The following is a 26,962-nucleotide window of genomic DNA, read 5'->3' as shown; positions in this document are numbered from 1 at the left end:
ATCTTACACAGTTCTGTCGCATATTCTATATATAGTCCATTGATAATGAACAGACATAATCTATCCCAATCGCATTCTTATAGAACGGGTGTCCATCATCTTTATTCAACTACAGTACAGTAGAGTAAGAATCGATCCGCAAAAAACAAAAAAAAAAAACAAAAAACAAAGCTAAACCAAAAAAAAAATCTACGCTAGATGTCACTATTAGACAGGTAAATATATGTTCTTCCGACAAGACCAGAGAATTGACATTCTCATGCATTTTTATGTGCCGAAATCTTTACAGTGTACAATATTATTTACAAGACATCCTGATTTTACCGTCTTGGAAAGTAGCTGCATAACTTATCGCATGACAAAACATGCGCGTGGGTTTTCCACTGACCCTGTGTTTTCTACTTGTTGGTATTCCACCGAACAATTTCCATTCGTTTGTAATTCACTGACCGATGACTGGCGGAACTAACCGATGTAAACCGAACGTCCGTCCTGTCGGACTGCTGAAGGCGGCCACAGCGCCATGTTGAGCGAAATCATCCTTCACAGTGGTGAGGTACTCGTAAAATAGCACCCGCTGAAATCAAATATTACAAGTTTAAGAAGGGGACACTGTCAAAATCGCCCTGGCAAGGAGAGACGAACTGGATCCTCGGAAACCCCGGCCGGGGAGGGGGAACAACCCCCCACCTTCAGCAATGAAGATAAACCACAATAAGCGCTAGCTAGCTATCGTTAGCTTGCTACTCTCTCAATAAGCTAGCGAGCCTGCTAGCTAAAGCCTTTTCTATCCTATTTTCTGCTACCGGCAACTTGCTTGTGTAAGGAAAAGGCCCGGTCCTAACGCGACTTCTTAGCTATATTTTGTGTATTGTTTATAACATCTAGTTGTAACTAGTTAGCTATTTATTACTTTACATATTTTACTCTTGAACTTTGCAATGAGTTTGCCGCAGAAAGCGGTCCCGAAATCAGCCGCTGCTGCAGGAAGTGGACCTGGAACCGGGCCGTCTTCTTCAAGCCAGCTGCGGGGTACCCTGACCACCGTACCACTGCCAGGGCCCCCGGTTGCACAGCAGCCGCCACCGGTACCACCGACGCAGTATCCTTGTTTGAAAACACCTCCCCTTCTATTGAAAATCCGAAAGGTATTTTTGTGTTTGAAGGCTGACCGAGGTAGCCTTGACGGGAAGTGTTAATTTAGTCTGTCGTAGCTAGACTGCTGGCTTTAACGCTATTTCTTTTGATTGCTTTGTTTGACATAACCCATGGTAACAATTAGACAGTAAAGTAAAAAACCAGCGTAATAAATAATAGAAATTAGGTGCAGTTTGTCATTTACTTGCAGACTGACTTTGTTGGCAAATGCTTTGTAATAGTTGCCGGCAATTTTGCCGGTTGGTGGACGAAGAAGTTCCACTCTGTTCAGCAATCCAGCTGGACTGCCAGTTTAGAGGTGTTTTGAAATGTAGTTTGGCTAGATAGACTGCCTGATGACTTTAACTAAAAGTGTAATTGTGAATGGGGTGTTGTTTATGTGTAAGGAATGGTGAATAATTTAGCAAACCATTTATTCGCTTCAAATAAAGGTTCGCCACTGAATTTGCATCCTCGGTATTTTTGAGCTAGGAATGCTAACGCTAGGTTAGTTACCAACATTAGCTACAAAAGGTAGCTAGCTTAGCTAGCTAAGAGAGATAGCATCGGCAACGACAGTCAGACAACGTAACGTTAGCTTGCCTGCTGCAGTTTCTGTTGCCTCTTGCACTCTGTGGCATCTTGGTTTTGTTTTGTTTTTCTGCTATTGATAATCATGCAGCTTGCAGTTCCATTTTAATTAACCTAATCTTGTCGACCTGTTAGTTTCCGAGCTGCACTCTTTGTCTTCGCTATGCAACTACTGTAGGAAAAGTGGGCATTCTAATGCCGGCATTTACTACGGAGAGATATTAACCTCTTGACACGGAGGTTACTGCCCTACCGCAATGCGTGAGAGGACAGGGCTACTTTGTCATAGCCTGTGTCAGTTTATGTTCCTGGTTGCACATTTCTTTTGTCAGAATGTTTCCTACTATGAAGTGCAAAAGACGCTTGGATACTCAACCTCCTCTTTCTCCACTCAATTAGAGATAATGCAGCACTAGCTTCGTATAGTGTACATCTCTGTAACTGTGCCTGATATTTGTAATCACAAAGTTATGTATTGATACCTGTCAAATGCACAGTTCTCTACGATTGTGAAATTTCCGCAAATAATATAAAATTAAAAGTACGGTGCACAAGCACAGGAAAAGTCTTGCTTTTTATACAGCCTCATATTATCATCAATACTTGGATTGACAGCTGCTGTATTCAGCCTGTAGTGACAATTTGTTTAAACCGTCCATAGTCTTGATTTAGTTTCTGTTCCTTTTTAATTGTCAGTTGAAAGGATCTTTTATTACACTGTCATCTATGTCTGTATCTTGTCTTGAGACTGAAAGCCCAGTTTGAATTTTTATACTAAACAGTGATGTATAGTCTTCTTATCAACCTGTTTACACTATACCCTAATGAAAAGTCAGTTATGGGCCTTCCTTTGCTGCCTTTGCTTTCTGTCTTGCCTTTCTTTTTGGAAATGACAGGGGAACTCCCCAAATAGTTCTGTAGGTAATGTTTTATTTCCTTTTGCTGCTTCCGTTTGCAGCAACATGGCTGCTTATAACAGGCTATGAAATCAGTAATGGTGGTTTTAAAGGAAGTCACTGAATAAATATTTGTTTTAATTAAGGTGATGTTGTATCTCCAAGGGAGTGATATGGGTCCACTGATCTTTATAGAGTGTTAGAGTGTGCGTTGGCCAGGTGTAAAGGTCAGTTAATTAGGGGTCTTATAAATGTGTGGATGATTGGGTTTAATTTAAAGATCGGTCTTGAATTCCAAGCCCAAGAAGTAATTCTTTTGCAATGCTTTCCGTGTTCACAAGACGAGGATAATTATGTATCCAGATAATTATGTGTCAGCTTAGACTAAAACTTGTGTTTTACCATTAGGTGTACTGTAAATACTCTGTGTTCTGCCCTCCACCTTCGTTGTCCTATTTAAGAAAGGGTCATATATCAGCTATCATACAGAGTTGCATTTGGCTAGTACTTCTACCTCTGCTTCCACTCAGTAACTAGTTAATTGCTATTTATTTGGAGAATCAGGAAATTGAAAAAGTTTTAATATCTTCTTGATCGAATGCATTATTGAACCAGAAATTTACCATCTAAAGTAGACGTAATGGAAAGTTAAAAGTTGTTGAAACTTTGTGGTTTATCCATATGGTGGAATTTAATGGGATAGTGATAGCAGAAGTAACTGTGTCACTGTGTCGCACTGGGTATGAGGACTGTTAACAGAGGCAATCTAGGGCTAAATATATCTGACCCTATATAATACTAACCAGTTTTGAATTCTTCTGTTAAATAAAAAAAAATGAAGGTGTTAACACTTAGCAGCATTGATTAAGCTGCACTCCTGACAAACTTTATCCTTGCTCTTTCATGGTAATGTGCCAGAAAAAGAGGCTTCAAGGCATAGCTGTCAAATTAATCCATTTACTCAGTAAATCCCTCATGTTCTCCATATTTAGTCTGAATCAGAGTGTCCTCCAGTGGAGGCAGCAGAATTTCCCCTTCCCATAACAATGGCATAGTTGTCTCAGGCCTGGCATGAGAAGGAGCCTGGGCCATGCCGCCACTGTCCCAGAGAAGGGATAAGCAGCTCCATCTCCAGTAGCCTCTGCTGACTATGTCAGTATTCTTACTATACCCATACAGCAGCAGCTGGCTGCGCTCCTTCAATGGAAAACTCTTGTTCTCCGACTTAATGTTATTTCAGTGATGGCTGAATTGATGAGCCCTGGCTGCAGAGAAGTTTGAGATGCATCCAGTTTGATTAACCTCAGACCGATTTTCCTGGTCGCTAAATGAGAACATCATTTGTGGGTCTGTTTAATAAAAAGATATTCCAGAGGAAACTATGGGAAGATCTTTTATGAATTAGGAAAGAAAATGATTATCTGATTTTGTTTAGAGACTGGAAAATATGTGAAAATGAAATCTACACAGTGTTGGATAATAGCTTAATGTTCCCCTTAATGCTGCGGCATACTTGAGCTGTGGTCTATGCTGGAGGTTGCCCCAGTTGTACTGATGGGAACAGGCATGCCTTGACAACATTGTGAATTCCAATCCACTCAGCACGCACATCTGCTTGTATCACCACTGCAGTTCTCTGTGGTCGGCTGCTTTAAACCACAAGCTCTCAGACATACTGAGAGAGAAGCAAGAGAGGAATGCAAGGTGGAAAAAGTGTCTAAGTGGGTAAAGAAGAGCGTTGCTCGCCTTTTGCGTTTGTGTGTATGCATGCTTTGATGACTTGAGCACCGTTCTGCTCTCTGACACTCTGTCTTTGACTGCCTCAGGAAGAGTTTGCGGTGCATCAGTACTGGCAGTGTTTCTTCTCTATCGTTTTTTTTTTTTCTCTCTCCCTCTCTCACTCTCTCCTATAAAGTAATTCCCCATAGCTACAGATTCTTCTCAGTATAAACAAAAAAACAAGAAAGAACAGGCCATTTTTGTTGAATTCTCCAGAAGCTGAAAAAGATTTTAGAAGATATTCTTCATCATGAGTGTGTGCTCTGAGTATGTTGGGCTTTTTACCATACACATTCTGATTTTTTTTTTCCCCCCAAGTGTGGTTTTCCCTTTGTTTATTTGTTTTGCATTGTGCCAGAGTTTTCCTTAATGTGTTTTGCCCCAGTATCCCCAGAGTTCAGCCACCCCTGGAGGAGAGAATCTTCCCCACGCAGCCTGGAGTTACTGCCGTTTACAGCGTGAGTTTGAGTCTTCTGCTCTCTGATGTACAAACACACATCTGTCAGCTCCACTTTAAGTTTTTAAGCAGTTTTATTACACTACAGTGTTGTGCATTTGCTGTTGACGCAGCTGTCTTTGGAACCTCACCGTAAGATTTCCGTCGTATGACACAAGTCTAAACATTAAATGCAAGGAAACTGTGGCTCTATAATTTAAGCCTGATCAGCATATCCACAGTGGAACCCGGTTTTTCGCATGCTGTTGTCAGGTAAAATGCCAGGTTTTACAGCAGTGGGAAAGTGATGAGAGTTTGCTGGTCAGCTGAGAGAGAGAGAGAGAGAGAGAGAGGCAGCTGTTTGGATAGAGAGGTGAGCGCAGCGCTACTTTCTGCTGAGCTGGTCTTTCCCCCCAGCTCTTGCTTCCTGTATTGGGTCAGAGTAGCAGCTCTCCTCCCCTGCTTGCCTGTGATCTTTGGACTGCCTGGCTGTGTATGATCTCACTCCCCTCTCTCAGGCTCTAACCCTGCTCAGCACCCCACCCTACAGAAGCACAGGCTGACTGATAAGCTGCGTAATCCCTGGTAACAGTGCAAAAGTGGGTCAGTTACTCTCCACCTGTGGGTGCAGCTAGAGAAAGTTAGGTTACCATCTATCAAAACGGAGCTGTTGGAGATTGCGCATCAGTAAGGGTTAATGACCGTTACTGCACACATATGGTGGGGATAAGACTATGGCACTGTTTGAAATGTTTATTTTAGTAAGAGTTTTTACTATGCAAGTGGGCCGGCTTGCAGATGGCTGTAGGTAAGAGCACACAGTGTTTGAAGTCTGGTCCTTGGCTTTGATCATTCGGGCAGAGGAACAGGGCGGCAGGCGCCCATTTCTTATTTAATGAGTTGTGCACTTGCACAGACTACAGCTTCTCCCAGTGCGACCAAGTTAATCTCATTATCAGTTCTCTGCCCACGTTTACAATTTGTAATTACAGCGCCACTAGTCTAAATCCAGTATTCTCAGGCTGTGACACAGCAAATTGTACCTTTGTACTGTGAGATGATGTAGCACAACTGCTTTTGCAGTAATTTGGTTTGAATTTAGAATTGACCACAGCTTGTAGTATTTGCATCTGCCTTTAAGTGCACACAGAAACCTGTTGTCACTGAGGCAGAGAGTGAGCTGGCTGCTTTCCCAGAAAGAGAGAGTGACTAAAACGACATGGCTTCTCTCATCCAGCCTAGTTAAGAATAAAGCTCCCTTTCCATTGTTGAAGTCTTTATCCTCTCAGCTGTGTCTCTAGTTGATACACACTGATCAGCAAGGCATTCTGTACTGATTCTTGCCATAGGATGATCTGTCATAATGACTTTGACCCAAGGTAGGACTCGGTAATTGTGGGTCCATTTGACTGTGGTTGTGTATGTTTTTTTTCCAGGTACAGAGACCCCCTGGTCCCTCATACACAGCACATGAAATCACCAAGGGACACCCGAACCTAGCGGCCACGCCGCCGGGTCATGCCTCTTCCCCAGGACTCTCTCAGGTATCGGTCTCCACGGTGTCCACAGCACACCTGTATGGCCACCCTAAAGCCTGGGACGCAGGAGGAGGGGTGAGTGCACCTTTTGAACTCTGTCTGTGAAAGCCTAGGCTATACTGAAAAAGGTTTGAAGCCACTCATTGAAGGCAGTTTGTCAGCTACAGTCCACATAGTTTCAGACTGCTCACTGTTATCATAAACAGGAAAAATTATACTGGTTGGGGTTCCCTCTTTACTTGTGATTCTGACCATGCTTGTTAGTTTTTTTATGTTTATAAATAGAAACTGTCATAAAGCATTTAATTTGACACATTTGAGTCCTCCAGTAAGTTGGAAAGAGTTACGTAGTCACTGATAACAAATATGCATGTGAAACTTCCTTGATTCTAGGTCATCATGATGTCGTTTATGAACTGTATATCAACATCCGTATCTAGCATGTTTATTATGTCTTTTATGCATTTAGATATGGCGTATTGCCCTCTTCCACACCCAACCTCTCATGTACGCAGTTGCATTGACACACACCCCCACAAGCACACTGTACCCAGCTGATTCTTTCCCAGGAATAGAAAGTCAGTCAGGGTGACTCAGCTATTCTGGAGCTTGTTCCTCGTCTGACTAGCGCTCACATTTTCACTCTAACGGCTGGGGAAGGCACTGCAATGCCAGCTACACCAGTCCTGTGGAGTTAGGTCACTCTATTCATAGTTTATCCTGTTTACAGTCGTTAATTACCCCTCCTCCTCTCCCAAACGGCAAATACAAACCCAGATCTGCATGTGAGGGGCAGTGCAGCTGATGGGCTGGAGAGAGTTGTAATGTAGATACAGCACTGAACGCTGGACAGAGCCCTGTCGCATCAGGCTCTAAGCCTGCACCTACTCACGTTTAGGGCTACGCCTCTCGCTCTCTCTCTCCCTCTCCCACCCCCCTCTCTCGCTCTCTCTCTCTCGCTCTCTTGTTCTTTCTCTTTCTCGCTCTCTCTTGCTCTCTCTCTCTCCCTCTCTGTCTTTTCGAAGGCAGTGTGAGGAGATGGCAGATTTGTCAGTGTCAGCAGACCGCAGTCAGTGTTTGCAGCGGAAGGGAGTGGATACGCTCAGTCTGTCACCCACACTCACTCAAGCCTCACACTGGGAACTTAGTCCACTCTGACGGCACTGATTTTTATAGAGAGGGTCTCTGGCACCCTCTCCTAGCCTAACACTTTCTTTTTCTCTCTTTGTCTGTCTCTTTGTTTTTTTTGGGGGGGACATGTGATTGTGACCTCGGCTTCTCATCCTGCTGCAGTCTCCGTACAATCCAGGGCAGAATGCTGGCACTACCCCTCTGGTATATTCTCCGCCAGCCCAGCCAATGAATGCTCAGCCACAAAGCCGCCCGGTAAGTGCCCTATGGCTCATAAGCAGGTTGGACAGGTTAATCTGTGGTGATGCATTGACATCTTACATCTAACTCCTTTTGTGTCGTGTTTAGTGGCTTCACTTATCTGAGGTTGTACTGTAGTTAGCATCTGATTGCACTTGAATCAGTAGAGGTTGATTGTGGCTTGGGGCCGCCCAGCGTCGTTGAGTATTTAGATGATGCTTTGCTTGACGATGTCATTGATGTATTGTCGTAAATACTGACTTAACCTAATAGAGTCAGCTATGTGCCACCCTTGTATTTCCAGTAATAACTGTGCTGCCTTTGAAGCAGTCTATTCTGCTGCTACTTGCAGCTTGTGGTTTTGTCTGTGTGATTTGTTCTCATTTCTCTTCTTTTCGCTCTTTCTCCCTTCCTGCTTGGCTGTCCCCCCCCTTCCTCTCTCTCTCTCTCCCTCTCTCTCGCGCTCTCTCTCTCTCTCTCTCTCTCGCTCTCTCTCTCTCTCTCTCCCTGCTTCAGTTTGCCCCGGGGCCTCGTCCTGCCCATCACCAGGTAATACACACATATGCACACACCTCACCATCAGATCCGGCACGCTGCGTGTGAGTGTGTGTGGCAGAAACATGACATAGATATCGATTTTCAGGAATGTGGAGCTGTGGCTTGGATGTAGTGATTTGAGGAAGATGAATGTGTCCCGTGAGATGATGTAAGAGAGTTTTGTCAGGGCTCTTTGACTGTTCCTGCTGAGCCAGCCGTAGATAAAAGGAGTTGTTGGTACTCTCAGGTGGCTTGTGCTAAATGATTGTTGCACCGTAGAACTGACAAGCTTGCACTGCCCTGCTCTGACCTGCACCCAGAACACACACTCACACACACACACAAACAAACACCCACCCACACCACATACACACACCCATGTCCCTGAGGCTGCCTAAAAACAAACTGCGACTGCATGTTCTGATCTTTTTCTGTGTCTGAACTCTGTATAGTTTCTGTTCTCCACTTTCTTTGTTGACACATAAGGAGTATTGGTACTGCTTTGTAGGGTAAATAGAGTCTGTTGTCTGATGTGTGTCAGACAAGTGACTGTATGAGGATAGACGCACACAGGAAAGTGGCTTGTGGTTGGCCCACATACTGTGCCCATACATGACGCCTGCCCTATACAGGGTGAGGTTTTAGGGTTTTCAAGTTGGAAAGATTTTGTGGGGATAAATAACACTGCACTTTGTATTGAAGCACAAAAAACAAACAATTTCCTATATTTTGCTCCAGTTTCTGTCAAAGATGTTTTATGATGAAGTACTTCATTTACTATAATCCTTACCTGTTTCCTGGTTTGAGAACATTTTATCAAGAAGTTTTCTGGAAATGTTGTAGCTCATAAACTGGACTTCAGAGAAGGAACTCTTTGTGGAATTATTTGTCTGTGTTTGACATGAAGGTTAATCCTGTTCTGTTTTGCTTGTGAGTTCGGGTGGGTGTGTGTGTGTCTGTGTGATTGTCACCTGAAATTGTTGTGTGATTCATTCCAGTGTGGCAGTATGTGTGGCTTTAATCTCAGCCCTGTGATGTGTCTGAACAACCCAATGTCCACGTCTGGTTCCTTTTCTTCCCTTTTGAAGCTGTTAATCTGGTTCTCTGGAGGAAATCGCATTTACATATACAGGCACATTCAGAATGTCTGCCAGCTACGTTCAGCTGCACTTGCTGTGTGTGTGTGTTTGTTCCTGTGTGTGTGTGTGTTTGTTTGTGGTGAGTGTGTGTGTGAGTGCGTGTGCACCCTTCTTCATTAATTTTGCTCAGTGTGTTTCACTAGCACACCCTGGTAACGTCTATCAGAAAGACAGTGTAACTAGAAACACAGGCTCCTCACACACTGTTGACCACAGTTTTCGAGAGAGGGATGTGTGTGTCTGTCTGTCTGTGTGCATGTTTGTGTGTGTGGCTCTCTTTCCCTCCATACCAATTAGTGCGGTATCCCATTAGCTTCTTTCTCTTTCCTGCTTCAATATTCAAGGGAGGATTCAGACCCATTCAGGTAATATGAAATCTTAAAGAAATACCCAAAATGCATGGCATGATTTCCCGCCCCCCCCCCCCCCCCCCCCCCCTCCCATTTCCTCTAAATGTCAGTTATCTGCTCCTCCACCCAGTATACTGCAGTTACACTTTTTTACCCACCCAAAAAGGAAACCAACTTCTCCATTTTATCTTTTTTTGTTTCTGCATTTCCTTAAGTCCCTGGTTCTTGAGATACAACAACTTTTATTTTTATAACCTGTCCATCATTTTAATTCCATCTGTGCGAATGTTGTTCTCCATTATGCTGTTTTACAAAGAATGATTCAGATGCATGACCAGCGTCTTAAGATGTTCTTTTGCTGAACAGTTCCACTAAGTTCAAACATGGTTTCTTCCCATGGAAGCTATTCATTGACTGAGTCAGGTCTCTTTTGTCATCTGCCATAGGTTTGACTCTTGACCTATGGAGTGAGCAAACAAGTTTGGCTTTCTCTTTGTGAACACTGTCTGAACAGCGGCAAGTGATAACAGATAGTCAGTTTCTAGCCCTAGATGGCACTGACCTGAAAGTCCATATGTTCTTTCCCACACTAGTGTCTCACCATTGAAGTCTTTTAGTCTGCTCACTAAGCTGAGCTCCAGAGTTCACTCACTTGCAGTTTCTCCTTTCATTACAGAGACCATTTTGACTTTGGTGACTGATTTGACCATGTTGTCGATCCTCCCTCTATTCTACATCAGAGTCTTAAAGTAATCCCAGGCCATCTTTTAGGCAGTAGCTTGCAATGCACCAGCTCTATCAGAGTGCCAGCTATAAAGGATGGGTGTAGACATATAAAGTGAACCTCTGCTGGTGTGGTAGCATTACGTCTAAAAGTGATTACGCCAACCAAAACAGTAGGAAACTTTCATTTTTCACAGTGGCAGTTAGACCAACAAATAGTGCACACATTTTAAATCCTGTTCAGTTCATAACTCTACTTATAGTGACATTTTATTATGAGCTTACTTTGTGCTTTAAATTGGGACTTTATATGAACATTGTCAGTTCTGTTCAGGCTGGGAGATGTTGGTAAACCATCAGTACCCACAAGGCAAAAAATGTTTTGAAACTGGTGTGATGTCCAACATGATTGCCTCCTCCCCTGCATGTTTCTCAGGCAAATTACATCATAGAGATTGCAGCATTTAGTCATAAATTGATTAATATGGATAAGTGGACACTAAATATTTTCGTATGGTAGCCCTTAAGCAGTGTTAAAAAAAAAACTATGCTCTCAGGCACAAATTTCAGCTTGTTGGCTTATTTTGTAATGGAGCATATGTTACGTTGATTTCAGAGGCAGATTTCAAAGACTTTGTTTCCTCACTTTTCATACATAAACAGTTCACCTCAACTGCTGAAGTCTTCAGTTCATGTAGAAACTGCTGTTGCTCTCAGACTTAAATTGCAAAGGCGTCATTAGCTCATCTGTTTTCTGTTTCCGATTCACAGTTTTTCCAGAGGACTCAGATGCAAACAGCGCGGCCCACCATTCCAAGCAACAGCCCTTCCATTCGACCTGCTTCCCAGACTCCCACCGCCACAGTCTACCCCTCCAATCAGCCCATAATGATGACTATGACTGCTATGGCTTTCCCCTCCCCTCAGACGGCTCCCTACTATATGGTCAGAATGCCATGACCCATCAGATCCACCTGTGCTACATGAACTTAACATGTGAAAAAAGAGACAATTTTCAAATAGAGGAAACACTATGAGCATGTTTTTGTCTATGAAAATATGTGAAATGCTGGAAGAAAAGATCAGATGCTTTCAGAGAATGCATTTTGGCATTGACTTGGCATTCACTACGTATATGGTTTATTCTGTGTAATAAACCATATACGTAGTGTAAAGAATTTCATTGTTGATTGTGTCCACAGTATCGTCCCAGTACTCCCTATGTGGGACCTCCACCGCAATACTCAGTTCAGCCCACAGGGCCAAGTACCTTCTACCCTGGACCTAGCCCTGGAGAGTTCCCCGCACCATATCGTGAGTTTGGCCAATCACTCCGCTTCATTTGTGGAACGTCCCTAGCCTTCATTTCACATCCAAATCAGTTTTTCCAAAGACAGTTTGGGCTGTATTTGCATTTTAATTTTCATGTAAACAGAATTTGATTTTTTTGTCTTTGTCTAGCGGGACCTCCATACTATCCTGGTCAGACAATGTACACTCCCTCCCCATCCATAATAGTGCCTACACCACAGCAACCTCCACCTGCCAAGAGAGAAAAGAAAACAGTGAGTATTTGGAAACTGCCCTATCCAGATAAAACAGAAATCCAGCGCATCGCTCTTAACAACGTGAATGATATTATCAATAAAAGGAAAGAATGATGGATTTATCAGAGAGATAAACCTGATTACAGGAATTTCAGGCAGCTGTAATTCCCTGATGCTTTAGTTATATACTGTGTGTCTGGTTATTGTCCTCTAAGATCCGAATCCGAGACCCCAACCAGGGCGGCAAGGACGTTACAGAGGAGATCCTGTCAGGGGTGGGCGGAAGCCGAAACACGACCCCACCCGTGGGCCGACCCTCATCCACACCCACTCCTCCGCAGGTAAGACATTTAATCCAGAACGCACTGTCTGCAGCACTCACTGATAAACCGCTCTGCTGTAAAGTGAAGGTTTCCACTTCAGTAACTGCTTGCATGGCTCACCATCATTTTCTAACATTTGTCTTTGGCCAGACTATTGTTCAGTTACTTTAGCTAGATATTTATAAGAATATGGAGAGATTTTATTCATATAAAGCCACGAACAATTTGCTTTCTCAAGACCCATGTGCTCAGAGAGCCTCAGAGTAAGTTTTTTTTTTCAGAAGTGTCCCAACACCATTCAGCAAGATTGTCTCATCTGTGCTGAAGTGAAAACTGACTGTCCCAAATATGAACTCCTCTGTGGAAATGTTTAACATCCAGTGATAAATATCATCAGTTTTTTATTCACATACTAATTAGATGGGAGAACAATGAAACTAGTTTAAAAAATGTGAGAACTGCATTTTATGTTTTCACGTCATCAAACATTCAGCCCATGGGAGGTAGCCATAGTGACCAAACACAAACTTTATTTTCTACTCCTCATATACAAACAGTCAAATTCAATCTAGCCAGCCCCTGTGACACATTTATTAACCCAGCTGTACAAACCCTAACTTTGTTACTGGATTGCTAATCACGCTATCCATAACATCCGGTAGATTCGACCTCGGCAGAGTTAGTTTTGTCAGATGTCATTTGAGTTAGATTGAGTATTTGAAACCAGCAATTGATTGACATGGCTCTTCACCAACCGCTGCTAAGATGTAGCCACCTTTTTCTGCCGTGAGCCACATCTTTTGTTAACAGGCCTACCTTCATTGACAGGCCTACCTTCATTAGTTACTGTTACTATCTAGCATCCATTTACTGGTTAACGTCTCATCTTCTTTAGATACTTTAAGAATTAAGTCACACAGCATTGTCATCCAAAAGGCATCTGCAAAGAGATCTTATATTGTTCCTCACACTATTTTTTATCAGCCCCAGTGTGTCAGGATGGTGTTGGTCTGGAGCCTTGCTTTCCATTCTTAATTTTGGAGACCAGTCTAAATGTTAGTCTCTAGACTGATGAATATGCTACTTTCACTGCATCTCTTCTGGAATTATGTTCTTAACTCTTTCTGTGAAACCATATTGCTTGTATTTGCCTGGTGTGCCGTGTGGTTCTTTTACTATTTAACAGTTTGATAAACATTTCACTGACATTTCATCTGATCGGTAAATTGTGTGTCGGTTTGCGCCCTTCCCATTCTCACTATAATGCACTAGACTCACTGCAATGTATAAGAGCCATGTACACTTTTCTCCTGAAATATTGCATGATATAACTGAAGATCAGCTGCATCACTCATATTTCTTATAGTATAGTTATATATGTGATCTACCCTGTTGTCTGCCTGCCTTCAAGCCCTGTGTCTCGTCTCAGTCTTTCCCTATGTTCTGTCTACATAGACTGCTGATCAGAATAGTGAAGGAATGGCTAATGGCATTGGCCTGATCTTTGTTCTCTGAACACTGTCTCTGTAAAGGGAACACTCACAGCTGTGTTGTGACTCTTTACGCTGTGTCTTCTCTCCCTAAACGTTAACAGTGTCCGTCTCTCCTCTCTTTCTCCATCTTTTTTTGTCCATTTCTCTCTAATTTCCACTGTCGGTGTCTGCTTCTTCTGATCACCCGTGAACCCTCCTTTCTCTTCCTTTCCCTCTCTTTCTGGACTCCTCTCGTCCATCCCCTCCCCTAATTATGTTACCCATTTAATCCTACTCCTCTCGTCTGGCCCCACCACCCCCCTCTTTTTTTTTTTTTTCCCCCACTTGTTTCTGTTTTGTGTCTATGTGTTTGCGTGTCCATTGCGTGTTTTTGCTATCTCTCTCTTTCTGTGTTGCTAGTTTTTATGTCCACACCCTCATTATCCTCACATTTTCTACCTCAAATCCCAGCAGCTGGGCAGCCAGGTTGCTGATCACGGACACGTCATGTATAACGTGGACAGCTCCCAACACGTCTCTGCTCCTGTCGACTTGAAACCAGGTCAGCCTTTTCTCCCTTGCCCCCCTGACCTTTCTGCCTCAGCACATAGGGACCTGCTCATTTGAGTCATCATACATATTAATCGTACAAGATGAATAATTGTTCGACTGGTCTCTTTCTCGTTTTGTTCTTGTGGCAGTGGATATGCTGCTTATGTTTTGTTTTTGCTTCTCATTCATCTTCTCATTGCGTCTCCTCCATCTGTCACTGGCTGTAGATGACAAGCCAAAACTGGAGTCCGCAGTACTGAAGTCTTCATCTCCAGGGTTGCGGCTGCCGGAGCCCCCTGTAGAAAGGAGGGACCCCAGCAGCCCAGCCCCAGAGCCCTCTCCCCCAGAGAAATCTGAGCTTCCTGCTGCAGGTCCAGAGCTTGTCCCCAGTGTAGCCCCAGTTTCAGACCTCAGCACCCCCAAGCCTGTCTCTGATAGGGGGGCAACAGAACCCCCAGTTTGTTCTGATGAGCCAAACCCCGCGCCAGCACTCACACCAGAACCAGAGAGTGCCGCTAAGCCACAGAAAACGCCCTCCGAGGCGCTCACTTCTCACAGTTCATCCACCTCCCCTGCCCAGGCCACCAAGGCTGTCAATGGACTGGCTCACACAGATGCTGCTTCCCTCTGTAATGACTCGGATCCCCAGGCCACAGTGGCCACCCAGCTGCTGCCTTCCAGCCAGTCCCAGCCCCAGGCCCCCAGTGCCGAAACCAGCCACACCGGACAGGCCCTGGAGGTTGAGTCTACAGCGTTGAGGGCAGAAAGTCCAGTGGCTGTCTCAGAGGCCAGTGCTGCGGTTGTAACCACCCCATCCCTCCCCATCGTCACCACCACCACTGCTGCTGCTATTTCCACTGCTCCTGCTCCTGCTCCTCCTCCAGGCCTGAGCCACCCCAGCCTGACTGCTGTGGAGACAGCTCAAGCCAGGAGGGCCTCCATGGGGACAGAGAGCAGAGAGACTGTGAGAGAACCTGAGGTCTCACAGGAGGAGAAGCTGGAGCCCCAACCACAATCCAACCTTAGAAAAAGCTCAAGTCAAGGTAAAAACTTGGTGGATTGTACTTTTAGTACACTCAACCACTGAATTTGGTGTCAGACTGGCCTCAGCTTCCTCAGATACTCACTGTGCATGGCTTAATGCCATCTAACTCAGTCTAACTCAATCAATTAACATTTTTCCTCTGTCCTGATAAAGCTACATCTAGTGCACCAAAGACCTGGAAGAAGCCAAAAGAGGACACTCCAACAACTCACGTTCAGTGTCCAGACAAGGAGGTAAGTTTAGGTCTGAGTAACTCCTTAATATTTCCTCTCATGTGACTTGGAATTTTGGCTAGATAGTAAATATTTAGCGAAACAGCTTTGAAAATGCGTGTGGAAAGGTTCTTGTCACATGTGCCTGAATATTACTGTTGGTTGAATTAGGTACGTCTGGGACTTTGTGTTTATATGGAAAGAAGATGTTGAAGGAAAAAGTATTAATCTGATATGACTGAAACTGGTCTCAGTATTCCCTTGCTTTGCAGCCTGTGATATCACTCTATGGTAATAGAATTTGTGTTTGGTAGGAGGAGACAGAGGAGCTAGCCGTAGAGCCTGAGTTACAAAGCCCCAGCCCCCCTCCTGTGGAGGTGGAGAGGAAGGTGGGGCCAGCAGTGGTGGAGGAGAATGGAGAACAGGAATTAGAGCCTCTGAGGAATGGAGCAGAGCACACCTCTGAGACAGAGAGCAGCGACAGAGGCATCACGCCAGCGCTGAAAGAGACTTCCACCAAACCGTTGCAACGTCAGTCCACCTTCCTCTTTTCCGTTTTTTCTCTCCTCCCTGAAATGTCGTGGCAGATTTTGCCTTATTCTCCCATGTTTCCCCTCCTCTTGTTGCATTCTATCTGTTTCCAACTCTAACTTTATCTTCCCTCTCTGCTTCTGTATCTGTTGGCCTGCAGAGCCAGTGCTGAAAGACGGGAAGAGGCAGTATGATAGGGACTTTCTGTTGGGCTTCCAGTTCATGCCTGCCTGTGTGCAGAAACCAGAGGGCCTTCCCCCCATTTCTGACGTGGTTCTGGACAAGGTGAGCGTTCATGACAATGCAAAGCGTTTTTCCTCAATCAAAATATTACTGTTAAATGACAGTGTGAAGCGTGTTAATTGAACATGTGAAATGTGTGAACGAGACATGCTTTCATTAGCCTTGCTTCTTAAACGTATGTCTAGTTTTGTCGTTTTGTCGTTCGTTTCTTTCTAACAGTTAAGGTCCCTGCACAGGGTTATGTGTGAATGTGATAAAACAATGGTTACTCTCCTCTGTGTTGATCTTCTGTAAGATGGCTTAGCAGTTTATTCACAAATGTCAGATGCTGTTGAGCAGAGTAGTGCTGTGCTCCTGTTTCACTGTCATGTGCTATTATTCCAGATTAACCAAAATAAGCTGCCTATGAGGCCGGTGGATCCGCGGGTCATATCCAGAGGCCCCGACTTTACCCCAGCCTTTGCTGACTTTGGCAGGCAGATGCCAGGAGGCAGAGGAGCGCCGGTAGGACTCACACTCTGTCCCTCTCTCTCTCTCTCTCACACACACACACACACACACACAAAAAATACCAAATATCAAAGTGTCAATGTCCCTCTCTTGTTTGAAACCTACTGAGCTAGAGATGTGAAAGTTGGTGTCTACTGTCCTCACTCCCCCAGCTATTGAATGTAGGCCTCCGGAGGCCTCCACCACGCAAGATCATCATGAATGTGTCAGTGAATGATGAGGTACAGCTGAAGAAGGCTGAGAATGCCTGGAAGCCTGGCATGAAGAGAGACAACATAGCAGATGATCCAGAGTCTCAGAAAACTCAGGTCAGCACCCACAAACCATGCCACACCGCAGGCCGCCAAACAAGCAATGACTCCCTCTGTCTACCATTAGAAGTGTTTTGTGCCGTTAACTCCAGTTGTACATTTATGTTGATATAAAACTAATTTGAGTCATTAAAAAGATGGTTAGCTATTTAATCTAGATTTAATAGAGAAAATGTGTGATTAATTAAGTAAGTTCATTAACTGTTGTACACAGGAGCTCTTCCGGAAGGTGCGTAGCATCCTCAATAAACTGACGCCCCAGATGTTTAACCAGCTGATGAAGCAGGTGACGGACCTCACCATTGACACAGAAGAGCGGCTCAAAGGCGTCATTGATCTGGTCTTCGAGAAGGCCATTGATGAGCCCAGCTTTTCTGTGGCCTATGGCAATATGTGCAGTTGCCTGGCCACGGTGAGTTAGACCATCCAGCCGTCTCTCTCTTTGGGATTGTTGGGCCTAATTTATAGTACAGTGTGGTGTGCCTGGGGAATGTAGTCAGGATGCTTACGTTAGAAAGAGTTCTAATACAAAAACCTGTATTAAAACAAAAGAAAAAACGTAGTAAAGTATCACAGAACAGACACAACAGAAAAACTGAACAAATGAGTAAGCACACTGTTTAGTGAGATGGCAAGATCATAAGCCTGTGTGCTCTCAATCAGCCACACTCTCCAGCACATCTACAACATGGTCATTCCTATATAATTATAATTATTATTATTGTCATTATAATTTATGTATCAAAACTCATTCCCCAATCTGCAGAGGGCTGAAGAACACTGATTAATACTGATAGATGCTATGTTAATTGTACCAGTAATTTGATGACATGTGTTTTATCTGATTGACAGCTCAAAGTGCCAATGGCAGACAAGCCCAACAGCACTGTGAACTTCCGCAAGCTGCTTCTAAACCGCTGTCAGAAGGAGTTTGAAAAGGATAAAGTGGACGATGATGTGTTTGAGAGAAAACAGAGAGAGCTGGAAGCAGCAGCCTCAGTGAGTTCTCTCTCTTTGCCCATTGTAAATGACACGTTATGCCTGTGGGAAGAACCCACCCTAGTCCTCCTTTGTTTTCTCAGTCAAAATGTTTCTCAAAGGGCACAGTTATTGCAGAAGACAAACTGTGATCAGATCCGAATCCTTCTGTGTTAAAAAACGTGGAAGTCCTTTTGTGGACAGCAGTTGTGTACTGCTGCCCCATTCCAATGATGAGTGTTCTCTGTAGGGGTTTCGCTTAGTGCGGTGCCATCCAATTTTGTGCTACACGCTTTACTGGAAAAATTATTAGTGACATCCATTTTGAGTATCCATCTCGAGTTTGTTGTGTCTGTCTTACCCTTCATGCTTCACTTCTCCTTGCCGTCTCCTTTTCCACCTTGTGTCTCTCTTCTCTCTTTCTCTCAGGCCAGTGAGCGGGAGCGGCTGCAGGAGGAGCTGGAGGAGGCCAAGGACAAGGCCCGGCGGCGTTCCATTGGCAACATTAAGTTCATAGGAGAGTTGTTTAAGCTGAAGATGCTGACAGAGGCCATCATGCATGACTGTGTGGTGAAGCTGCTGAAGAATCACGATGAGGAGAGCTTAGAGTGCCTGTGCAGACTGCTCACCACCATCGGCAAGGATCTGGATTTCGAGAAAGCCAAGGTGAGTCCACCGACTGCGTCAGAAAGCCACTGCTCCAGGGTAATAGTGTAGGTCTTATGTAAGTGATGTCGTGGGGTGGCCTGAGTTTTGGAAAGTCATGTTTTCTCTGTAAAGTGGCAGAGTGAGGGTGTGAGGTACAGTGGTGTATTTATTTCTTTATTTTACATCCTGTCAGTATTAATGTATTCTCATTTGGCGCAGTGCAATGTGTTGTGAGGTGACAGCTTGAATAAAAATGGTTCGTATCCAGCATAAATGTGAAATGGAGATGTGTTTCAGGAGATTGTAAACCATAACTTTATTTGATTTTGCCCAGGTTAGCAGTGTTCCTGGATTGAGTTACCATAGATAGTAAAAGGCCCAAGTGGATAGAGAGCACTTCGATGTAATGGTTTCCGGCAGTGCTGGTCAGACTGGAGGTACACCGCAGTGGCTGGTTTTGCTGGACGACTCTCTTGTGACAGTCATCTGTTCTCACTGAGTGTGCCAAAAGCAAACAATGAGAATACAATTGAAACCAACCTCCCTCTTTTCTTGTTATACATATGCATGTTTCCACAAGACCTAAGTGTGTTGGGAAATGTGTTTCCCTTCTGGGATTCCGCTATATAAAACTTCAAAGGAAGGGTTCATCTTGAGAACTATTTGCTTGCATTGAGCTCCCTCATGTACTTATAAAGAGCAAACATTAAAATGAAAAAAGATTAAGTACTTTTGCATTCATTGCCTAACCGTGCCTGCTTTGTCTTTAAGTTGTATGGAATTGCATCAGAACACACACTCATATTCTCACTCTCCTTTTCTCTCCTAGCCTCGAATGGATCAGTACTTCAACCAGATGGAAAAGATTGTGAAGGAAAGGAAGACGTCATCACGCATTCGCTTCATGCTGCAGGACGTCATTGACCTGAGACTGGTCTGTGTTTCTGACCGTGTGTTGATTAATTTGAGGGTCCCCTGTGGAGAGAGCAGTGGAGATTTACAGTCGTTTATGGCAATAGATATACTGATAAGCCATTTGAGGAAAAACCTTCGTCTGGAGGGGTTGATTTTGCACGTCTGATCCATCCCCTTTCTCTGTGGTTATAGCACAACTGGGTGTCAAGACGAGCCGACCAGGGCCCAAAAACCATCGAACAGATTCACAAGGAGGCAAAGATTGAGGAGCAGGAGGAGCAGAGGAAGGTCCATCAGCAGTTGCTATCCAAGGACAATAAGAGAAGACCAGGTCAGAGGGGCCCTGTAATCCTCTTTACAGCTTACATTGAGTCCTCTGGATCTCCTTTCTCCCAAAGAGCGGCAGGAGGAGCTTGGCTTTGAACATTCTGTTACAGCACACGCTGACTGCTCCTCGTTTTATCTGTACTCCCTTTCACACTCTCTCTCTCTCTCTCTCTCTCTCTCTCGCTCTGTCTCTCTCTCCATCCATACCTTTCTCTTTTCATGCTGCAGTGGTGCAGAGAGAGGAGACCTGGAACACTGTGCCTGTGACTAAGAACAGCAGGACAATAGACCCCAGCAAGTTCCCCAAGATCTCTAAGGTACTTAGAGCTGTCCTAACCCGTTAAATGTGTTTTCTCTCTCGACAAGACACAGAGAGTCAGACTGAGTGTAAATCACTAAATAGGCAACTTCAAGAAAGAAGGTGAAAAAGTCACTGAGACCTGATACACTCCATCACTTTTGATTTTCCCTCAGCTGTGTTGCCGGAGATCATTGCAATTAGAATAATGGGGATGATGTATCACTCAGTTCACCATTATATGTCTTTGCCTTTGAAAGTTGTATTCTGCACCCCTGTTTTTTAAGTGTTCCTAAGGCTATTTTTAATATTGTTATGGCAATAGCACCACCTGGTGGTTGTTCTCATTGTCATGCTGTGCATTTCATCTGTGTTTCATCCATGATCATGAATGTAATATGATCTCATTGTACTGTGTATTCCCCAGCCAACAATAGACGATAAGATCCAGCTGGGCCCAAGAGCTCAGCTCAACTGGATGAAAGGAAGCAGTGGAGGGGCTGGAGCCAAGGCCAGTGAATCAGGTGAACAGATAATCACCTTGGATACAGAAGTGAAAGATCTAGCATCGATAAACATTATAAAATATGGTACAGAGATGTCCTCACACGCACAGAGTAAATTCAGAATATCCATTCTCTGCACACAGTACTTATGATCTTTAATATTTCACTGTCATTCCATGCTGTGGGAATATGAGGCGCTTTTCCACCAAGATTCAGGAACTTTCTGTAACAGGAACTACACAGTTCCTGAGTGTATTCTTCTTTGCTTTCCTACCGTACCTCAAGAACTGTGAAGATCATGTAAATTAGGAGTAAGTGATACAGAAAGTCTGGGTCTGTCTGAGCCACTTCGGTCACTGTTGTCTTGTATTTTTTCAATTCTTAAAATTTTCCCCAGTGCTGCTTTGCTGTTGGGGCATGCCCAATTCACCTAAAGGCAACAAAATTTCCCGATACATCTTTTCCAAGTTACCGACTCACACTTGCTCTGAATCTTGTCCTCCGAATAGATACTAAATAAGGCTTGCACCTCCTGGTCATTCCGTTTTTTCGCCGGTTTTGGTGTGTTCTTGTTTTCCATTTTTATGACTGGCCTCTATGACTGCCAGTTTTTATTACTGTTTCTTGCTTGCTAAATTAAAATGAGGTACACCATGGTACGGTTATTAACAATTGTGGTTGGTCTCTTTGGTCGTTGTGTGACGCTTGTGTTTGAATAATCAGCAACATTCAGTACTGCAAGAGTAAGTATTAGAAAGTAGTTCAGGAACCTAAATTGGCCCAAATTCCTCCTGTGAAAAAGGCAGTAAAGATCCTGAGTTCCTGGAAAAGTTCGTGGTTCCTGAAAAAGACTGCATTGGAAAAGCCTTCTTTTCTCTTACCTTCTCTCACTCCCTTTGTCTCTGTCTGACAGATGTCTCCCGTTCAAGTGCCACCAGTCTGAACCGCTACTCTGCCCTCCAGCCCTCTGCCCCCTCAGCGTCTTCTCCTCCCTTAGCCACAGCAGAGTTTGACTCCAGGAGAACTCTCAGCAGGTACCATAGCCTTATCGGTTCTTTACAACCTTTACAGCCACGCTTAGCAAGGCAGCCGCATGTCTGTTGTATGCTGGTGGGACCATCTTTTAAAAAAAAAAAAAGAAAGAAAAAGTAACATATTCAGGCTCTTTAGGTGGCTCTCTCTGTTTATCAGTTGGCATACATTAATACTGAAATGATGTCAGAGAACGTGATGGTTCATTAGTTCCTGATAAATATAGAGTGGTAACCCTTTTAAGCTGTAGATTGTGAGTTTGATCGGGTGCTCTGTGTTGACTCTGCATAGCCGTGGGAGTTCGGGGCGTGAGCGTAACGATAAGCCAATCGGTTTGGTTCCCTCGCGCTCGGGATCGCTCTCTGTAAGCGGCAGTGCCAAGGACGTTCAGGAGGAGCAGCCTCAGGAGGAGCCACGCAGAGAAAACCCCGACACACCCAAACCACCAAGCAGTGTCGCAGACAAGGGGAAACTAGAGCGCAGTCGATCAAGAGACTCTGGTGAGTCCACACGTCGTACATGTCCACTCTCAGAAAACTTACAGCATGCCGCTGGTCAGTCTCTCTGCCCTGAATATACTGGTTTAGTTTTACTGACAGGAACATATCCAGTGAAGACCAACACACTGATCTTAAACCATTAAAGGATGATTTCTGTTTTTGATTTGCTGTTCTGTGTATTGCATATGTCTGTATGTCTTACTAAATTACACTCTAGTGTTTGTGACACTCCCGTAATAGTTTCTCTCTCGTGCTGCAGTGAAACTTGAAGCCCCAGGAAGTATTACTGCACAGAAGCCTGCACTGTCAGAGGAAGAGATGGAGAGAAAGTCCAAATCCATCATCGATGAGTTTTTGCATATAAACGATTACAAGGTATGAGGCTTTGTCTGTACAGGTTACGCTAGATGTCTGCTTTCCAAGAATCAATAGGATGAGAAAATACATGGGGTGTTTGTGGTTACGTGTGTTCAGGAGGCAGTGCAGTGTGTGGAGGAGCTGGACCAGGCCTCCATGCTCCATGTGTTTGTGCGAATTGGGGTGGAGTCCACACTAGAGCGGAGCCAGATCACCCGAGACCACATGGGTCAGCTCTTCTACCAGATGGTCCAGACTGGCACGCTCTCCAAACCTCAGTTCTTCAAAGGGTGAGAGCTGCATGTAAAAAGCCCCTTGGACCTTCTGCACAGTGGCGGAGGATGATGAGGTTGCTGTATTGCATGATAAGAGTCCCCAGGGTTTCCCGCATTTCTGACTAAGTGTAAATGGCATATGATGTGTACAACTCTAAACTGTTATGTAAGTTCGCATGATTCAGACCTCTCTGAAGGGAACAGAACTACGTGAATATCTCAGCCACACATTATGTTTAGTGTGTGGAGAACATTTCTAATACATGTGGTTATTTGTGGATGAAATCTGATGCTCAGTAAAGTGTGTGTCTTGTACTGTTGTAATGCTGCCTTTACCCTCTGCTGTGCAGGTTCTCTGAAACCCTCGAGTTAGCAGACGATATGGCCATTGACATTCCCCATATATGGCTGTACTTAGCGGAGCTGGTCACGCCCATGCTCCGAGAAGGAGGAATCTCTATGAGAGAATTATTTAGGTGAGCTCATACACATTTACTCTGTACACATCCTGTGTTTTTTTTTTTTTTTTCTTTTCCTGATCTCTACTAAAGTGATTTACTATAAGAGAACTTGATTCTTGAGATCTAAACTAGTGTTCTGACTTTGCAGTGAATTTAGCAAACCTTTACTCCCTGTGGGAAGAGCTGGGATTTTATTTTCTGAAATATTGCACCTTCTATGCAAACATATGGTAAGTTGAAAACCTCAGTGCTCTCAATGTTCTGCAAATATTTTCATCTTTTGTTCCCTTGTAAAAAATTGTTTGAGTCATTTGTGTGTTGGTAGTTGTTTAGACACTGAGTTAATATATCGCCTCAGCTACTGTTCCCACTCAGCATTGTGGGAGCGTTTTTGGGGGGGGGGGGTTTGTATATTATTAACCACTGTGGGGTTGACTGTGTTACAGAGCCATAGAAAAGTGGGGGCCTTATGGAGGGACTCTGGATTGAGCTGGGCAGACTTTCTCCCTGAGACGGAAGACGTTAACAGCTTCATCACCCACAATGTAAGTCCTCATTCATACCTCCAGCCCTGTATTTTAGAGACAAGTTGTAAATGCCCTCCTAAAAATGCGTACGTGCGCGTTTTTCTTAACTCTCTCCAGAAACTAGAATTTACTATCTCGGACTGCATGAGTCCCACTGAATCACAGTCAAAGAGTCCCCTCACGACTGAAGAACTGAACAAACAACTTGAAAAACTACTCCTCGAGGACATGGTTGGTGATGAACAAATCTTTGACTGGGTAGAGGTGCGTTCACTGGAGCCTCTAACACAATTCTGTACCAAATCAACTCTACTGGTTTTAGTGTGTTGTCACTGTTGATGTAATTGGTCTCTGTTCCAGGCAAATCTAACTGAAGCTGAAATGAGTTCCCCTCCCTTCCTCAGAGCTTTAATGACTGCTGTGTGCAAGGCAGCAGTGAAAAGTAAGTCAGTTACTTCTTGATCTTTGAATCAATACACAGTTACTGCTGTTTTGCAACCAGGTGATCAATGGCATATTGTTGGTACTCTGTGAAAAGCCTGGCAGCTAGATACAGTAAAGTGTAATTGTAATTGGAGAGTGAAATGTCCTCAGATGAAAGAAGGAATGTGCTCGTGCTGAGTATGTGCAAGTTTAATTTTTTCTTTTTTCCTTCACTCAGTAATTCTCTGTTGTCTGCCTAATTTTTGTCTTGTCTAGCTGAGAGTGCCCCCAGCAAAGTGGACACAGCCATTATCCAGAAAAGACTGCCTGTGTTACACAAGTACCTTAACTCAGACACAGAGAGACAGTTACAAGCACTTTATGCACTTCAGGCATTGATAGTAAAACTGGACCAGCCCCCAAGTGAGTACAGCCTTCTCAAAATGGAACCATATATTCTGAATACTCTTAGCTTCTGTCCGGAATTTGGAGTGATGCTGAAATGACTCTTTCTTTCCCTCTTTCTTTCTTTCCTGCTGTCTTTCTCTCTTTCTGTCTTTTTGCAGACTTGCTCCGGATGTTCTTTGATTGTCTATATGATGAAGACGTTATATCAGAGGATGCATTCTATAAATGGGAAGCCAGCAAAGACCCGGCAGAGCAGGAAGGGAAAGGCGTAGCCCTCAAGTCTGTCACCGCCTTTTTCACCTGGCTACGCGAGGCCGAAGAAGAGTCCGAGGATAATTGACAAGAGGATAACGGACACCTTTTTTTTTTGCCAATTAGAGTTAAAAAAAAAAAAAAAAAAAAAGACAATAGTCGCTGAAAACAATAACTGCATCTTTTAAAAACAAAACAAAAGATAACAAGCAAAACATTATGCACAATTGGAAGAATGGATTGTGGCTGAGATTTAACGAAACGGTACACTGACGTGCAGCGACGTGACTTATTATTGCTGGAGCACTAAAAATTCATGTATTATTTATAGAGATATTTCATTTAAGTTTTTAATTTTCCTTCTTTTGTTACTTTTTAAGAGAAGACTTTAATAATACAAACATGCTACGGAGAAACAAAACTTAAGTTCAGACTCATTAATTTATTTTTTTTAAGAACTGCAAATATGAAAGTGTATTTACCATTTTGCAGATGGTCAAAACATGAAGCATCAATGGATAGAGAGTTAATAAATAATGTTAATTATATTATTATTAATATAATGATGGTAACAATTGTTAAACACCCTCCCTAGATCATAAATTGTTCGGTTAAGGACAAAGACTTTTTTTTTGTTTTGTTTTTGTTTTTTATGTTTTTTTTTTGTTTTGTTTTGTTTTTCTTTGGGAAGATAGTTGTCAGGATAATAGGGAGGACTGACGCTTCATGGCGTCAGACGTTACAGGTTATTCCTGAAATAACCATACCAGTTGTTCCCTCTGCTTTAGCTTGCTCTATGTGAAATATATAATCCGGCAGAATTTGCAGAACTATGCATTCAGGAGACTGCTGAGTCAACAAATCAACAACAAGAACTTTGAATGGAATTAAATGAGCAAACGGCAACTTGTAAAAAGAAACACTAAAGAAATGTTGCTGAACCGAAAGTGCTTGTTAATTCTTCATACCGATAGAGCAAAATTAAACCTTGTAAATAAATTAAGAACAAAAAAAAAGATATACAAAACAATCGTGCTGCTGGTGTTTTGCATTTCATGTCCATGCTGGTGTTAAAATGGCATTCATGGATTATACAGCCACAACATTCACATTCAAAAACAACATTACAGTTTCTGCCTCCTGTTTGAATGTTGAAATCTTATATTCACTGTGACTTTTTATACCTCCTGCTAGCTCATTTGTCAGCACAGGTTTACCAGATTTTTGGAAGAGACTGAATCATATTTTGGTTCTCAAAAATGAGACCAGTCACTCCCCTCCAACTCCAATAATCATCTGTCACACTGGGCCAGAGAGAAGGAAACAGATGCCACAACATGAGAGCAGTCAGAAAACCAAGTGTATTGAGATGGAGAATAATGATCTATAGTAATCCTGGCTATAGCCATTGTAGTGACATGTTCTCTGGTCTCCCTGATCTGTTAGGTATAGGTGTGCTGAGGAGAATGTCCCATAGTTCTCTTTTAATGGACAGAATATTACTGGTCCATCATGTTCAAGAACATTTGCCCCATTTCTGGATGTTTATCAGTCATAAGAATTGACAGAGGTGATTGATAACTTGGACGACAGTAGTGCGTGCTATTCTTCATTTTGTGTGTGATAAAGTTATCCACTCATGTTACTGACTGCTGTTGATGTGACTTCCTCCCATTATCAAGAGGGCACAAAGGATAGGTTCACACTGTCAGTCCAAATCCGATTTTTTGCATATCCGATCAGAATCCGATCTTCCTGATTGATTGTTCACATTATATATTGCAAGTGATCAGATCTGATCTGTGTGTCCGG

The 26,962-nt window shown here is 43.5% G+C and overlaps 1 protein-coding gene across 2 annotated transcripts; it reads left to right on the top strand.

Annotated features, from left to right (window-relative positions):
• The first annotated feature begins 541 nt into the window (after positions 1-541).
• eif4g3b (eukaryotic translation initiation factor 4 gamma, 3b) lies at positions 542-25,262 on the top strand. 2 transcript variants are annotated; one of them, XM_030768286.1, is made up of 35 exons: positions 542-1,102; positions 4,762-4,861; positions 6,276-6,452; positions 7,671-7,763; positions 8,265-8,297; positions 9,769-9,789; positions 11,269-11,441; positions 11,693-11,811; positions 11,959-12,062; positions 12,260-12,385; positions 14,260-14,401; positions 14,619-15,434; positions 15,590-15,669; positions 15,966-16,179; positions 16,340-16,464; positions 16,807-16,926; positions 17,085-17,240; positions 17,458-17,655; positions 18,096-18,242; positions 18,651-18,887; positions 19,699-19,803; positions 19,977-20,115; positions 20,340-20,428; positions 20,837-20,933; positions 21,829-21,949; positions 22,239-22,447; positions 22,707-22,822; positions 22,922-23,094; positions 23,430-23,555; positions 23,689-23,770; positions 23,987-24,085; positions 24,185-24,331; positions 24,428-24,509; positions 24,767-24,913; positions 25,057-25,262. In XM_030768286.1, exons 1-35 carry the CDS (start codon positions 942-944, stop codon positions 25,236-25,238), a joined length of 5,256 nt encoding a protein of 1,751 aa, XP_030624146.1. In that variant the 5' UTR covers positions 542-941; the 3' UTR covers positions 25,239-25,262. The 2 variants fall into 2 exon arrangements, with proteins under 2 accessions (XP_030624146.1, XP_030624145.1); XM_030768285.1 differs by lacking the exon at positions 9,769-9,789 and having other exon boundaries at positions 4,789-4,861; positions 11,269-11,442; positions 11,700-11,811; positions 14,311-14,401; positions 15,963-16,179.
• The last annotated feature ends 1,700 nt before the right edge of the window (positions 25,263-26,962 follow it).

This window comes from Chanos chanos, chromosome 3, assembly GCF_902362185.1.
Source record: "Chanos chanos chromosome 3, fChaCha1.1, whole genome shotgun sequence".
NCBI lineage: Eukaryota > Metazoa > Chordata > Actinopteri > Gonorynchiformes > Chanidae > Chanos > Chanos chanos.
The sequence above is the reverse complement of the archived record's forward strand: the minus strand, read 5'-3'. Positions and strand labels throughout refer to the sequence as shown.

Bases quoted from the DNA above. Each gene is read 5' to 3' on its own strand.
- eif4g3b (XM_030768286.1), top strand. From the start codon at position 942: ATGAGTTTGCCGCAGAAAGCGGTCCCGAAATCAGCCGCTGCTGCAGGA. The intron at 4,862-6,275 runs GTGAGTTTGAGT...TTTTTTTTCCAG, and splicing joins GAGTTACTGCCGTTTACAGC to GTACAGAGACCCCCTGGTCC. The intron at 16,465-16,806 runs GTGAGCGTTCAT...CTATTATTCCAG, and splicing joins CTGACGTGGTTCTGGACAAG to ATTAACCAAAATAAGCTGCC.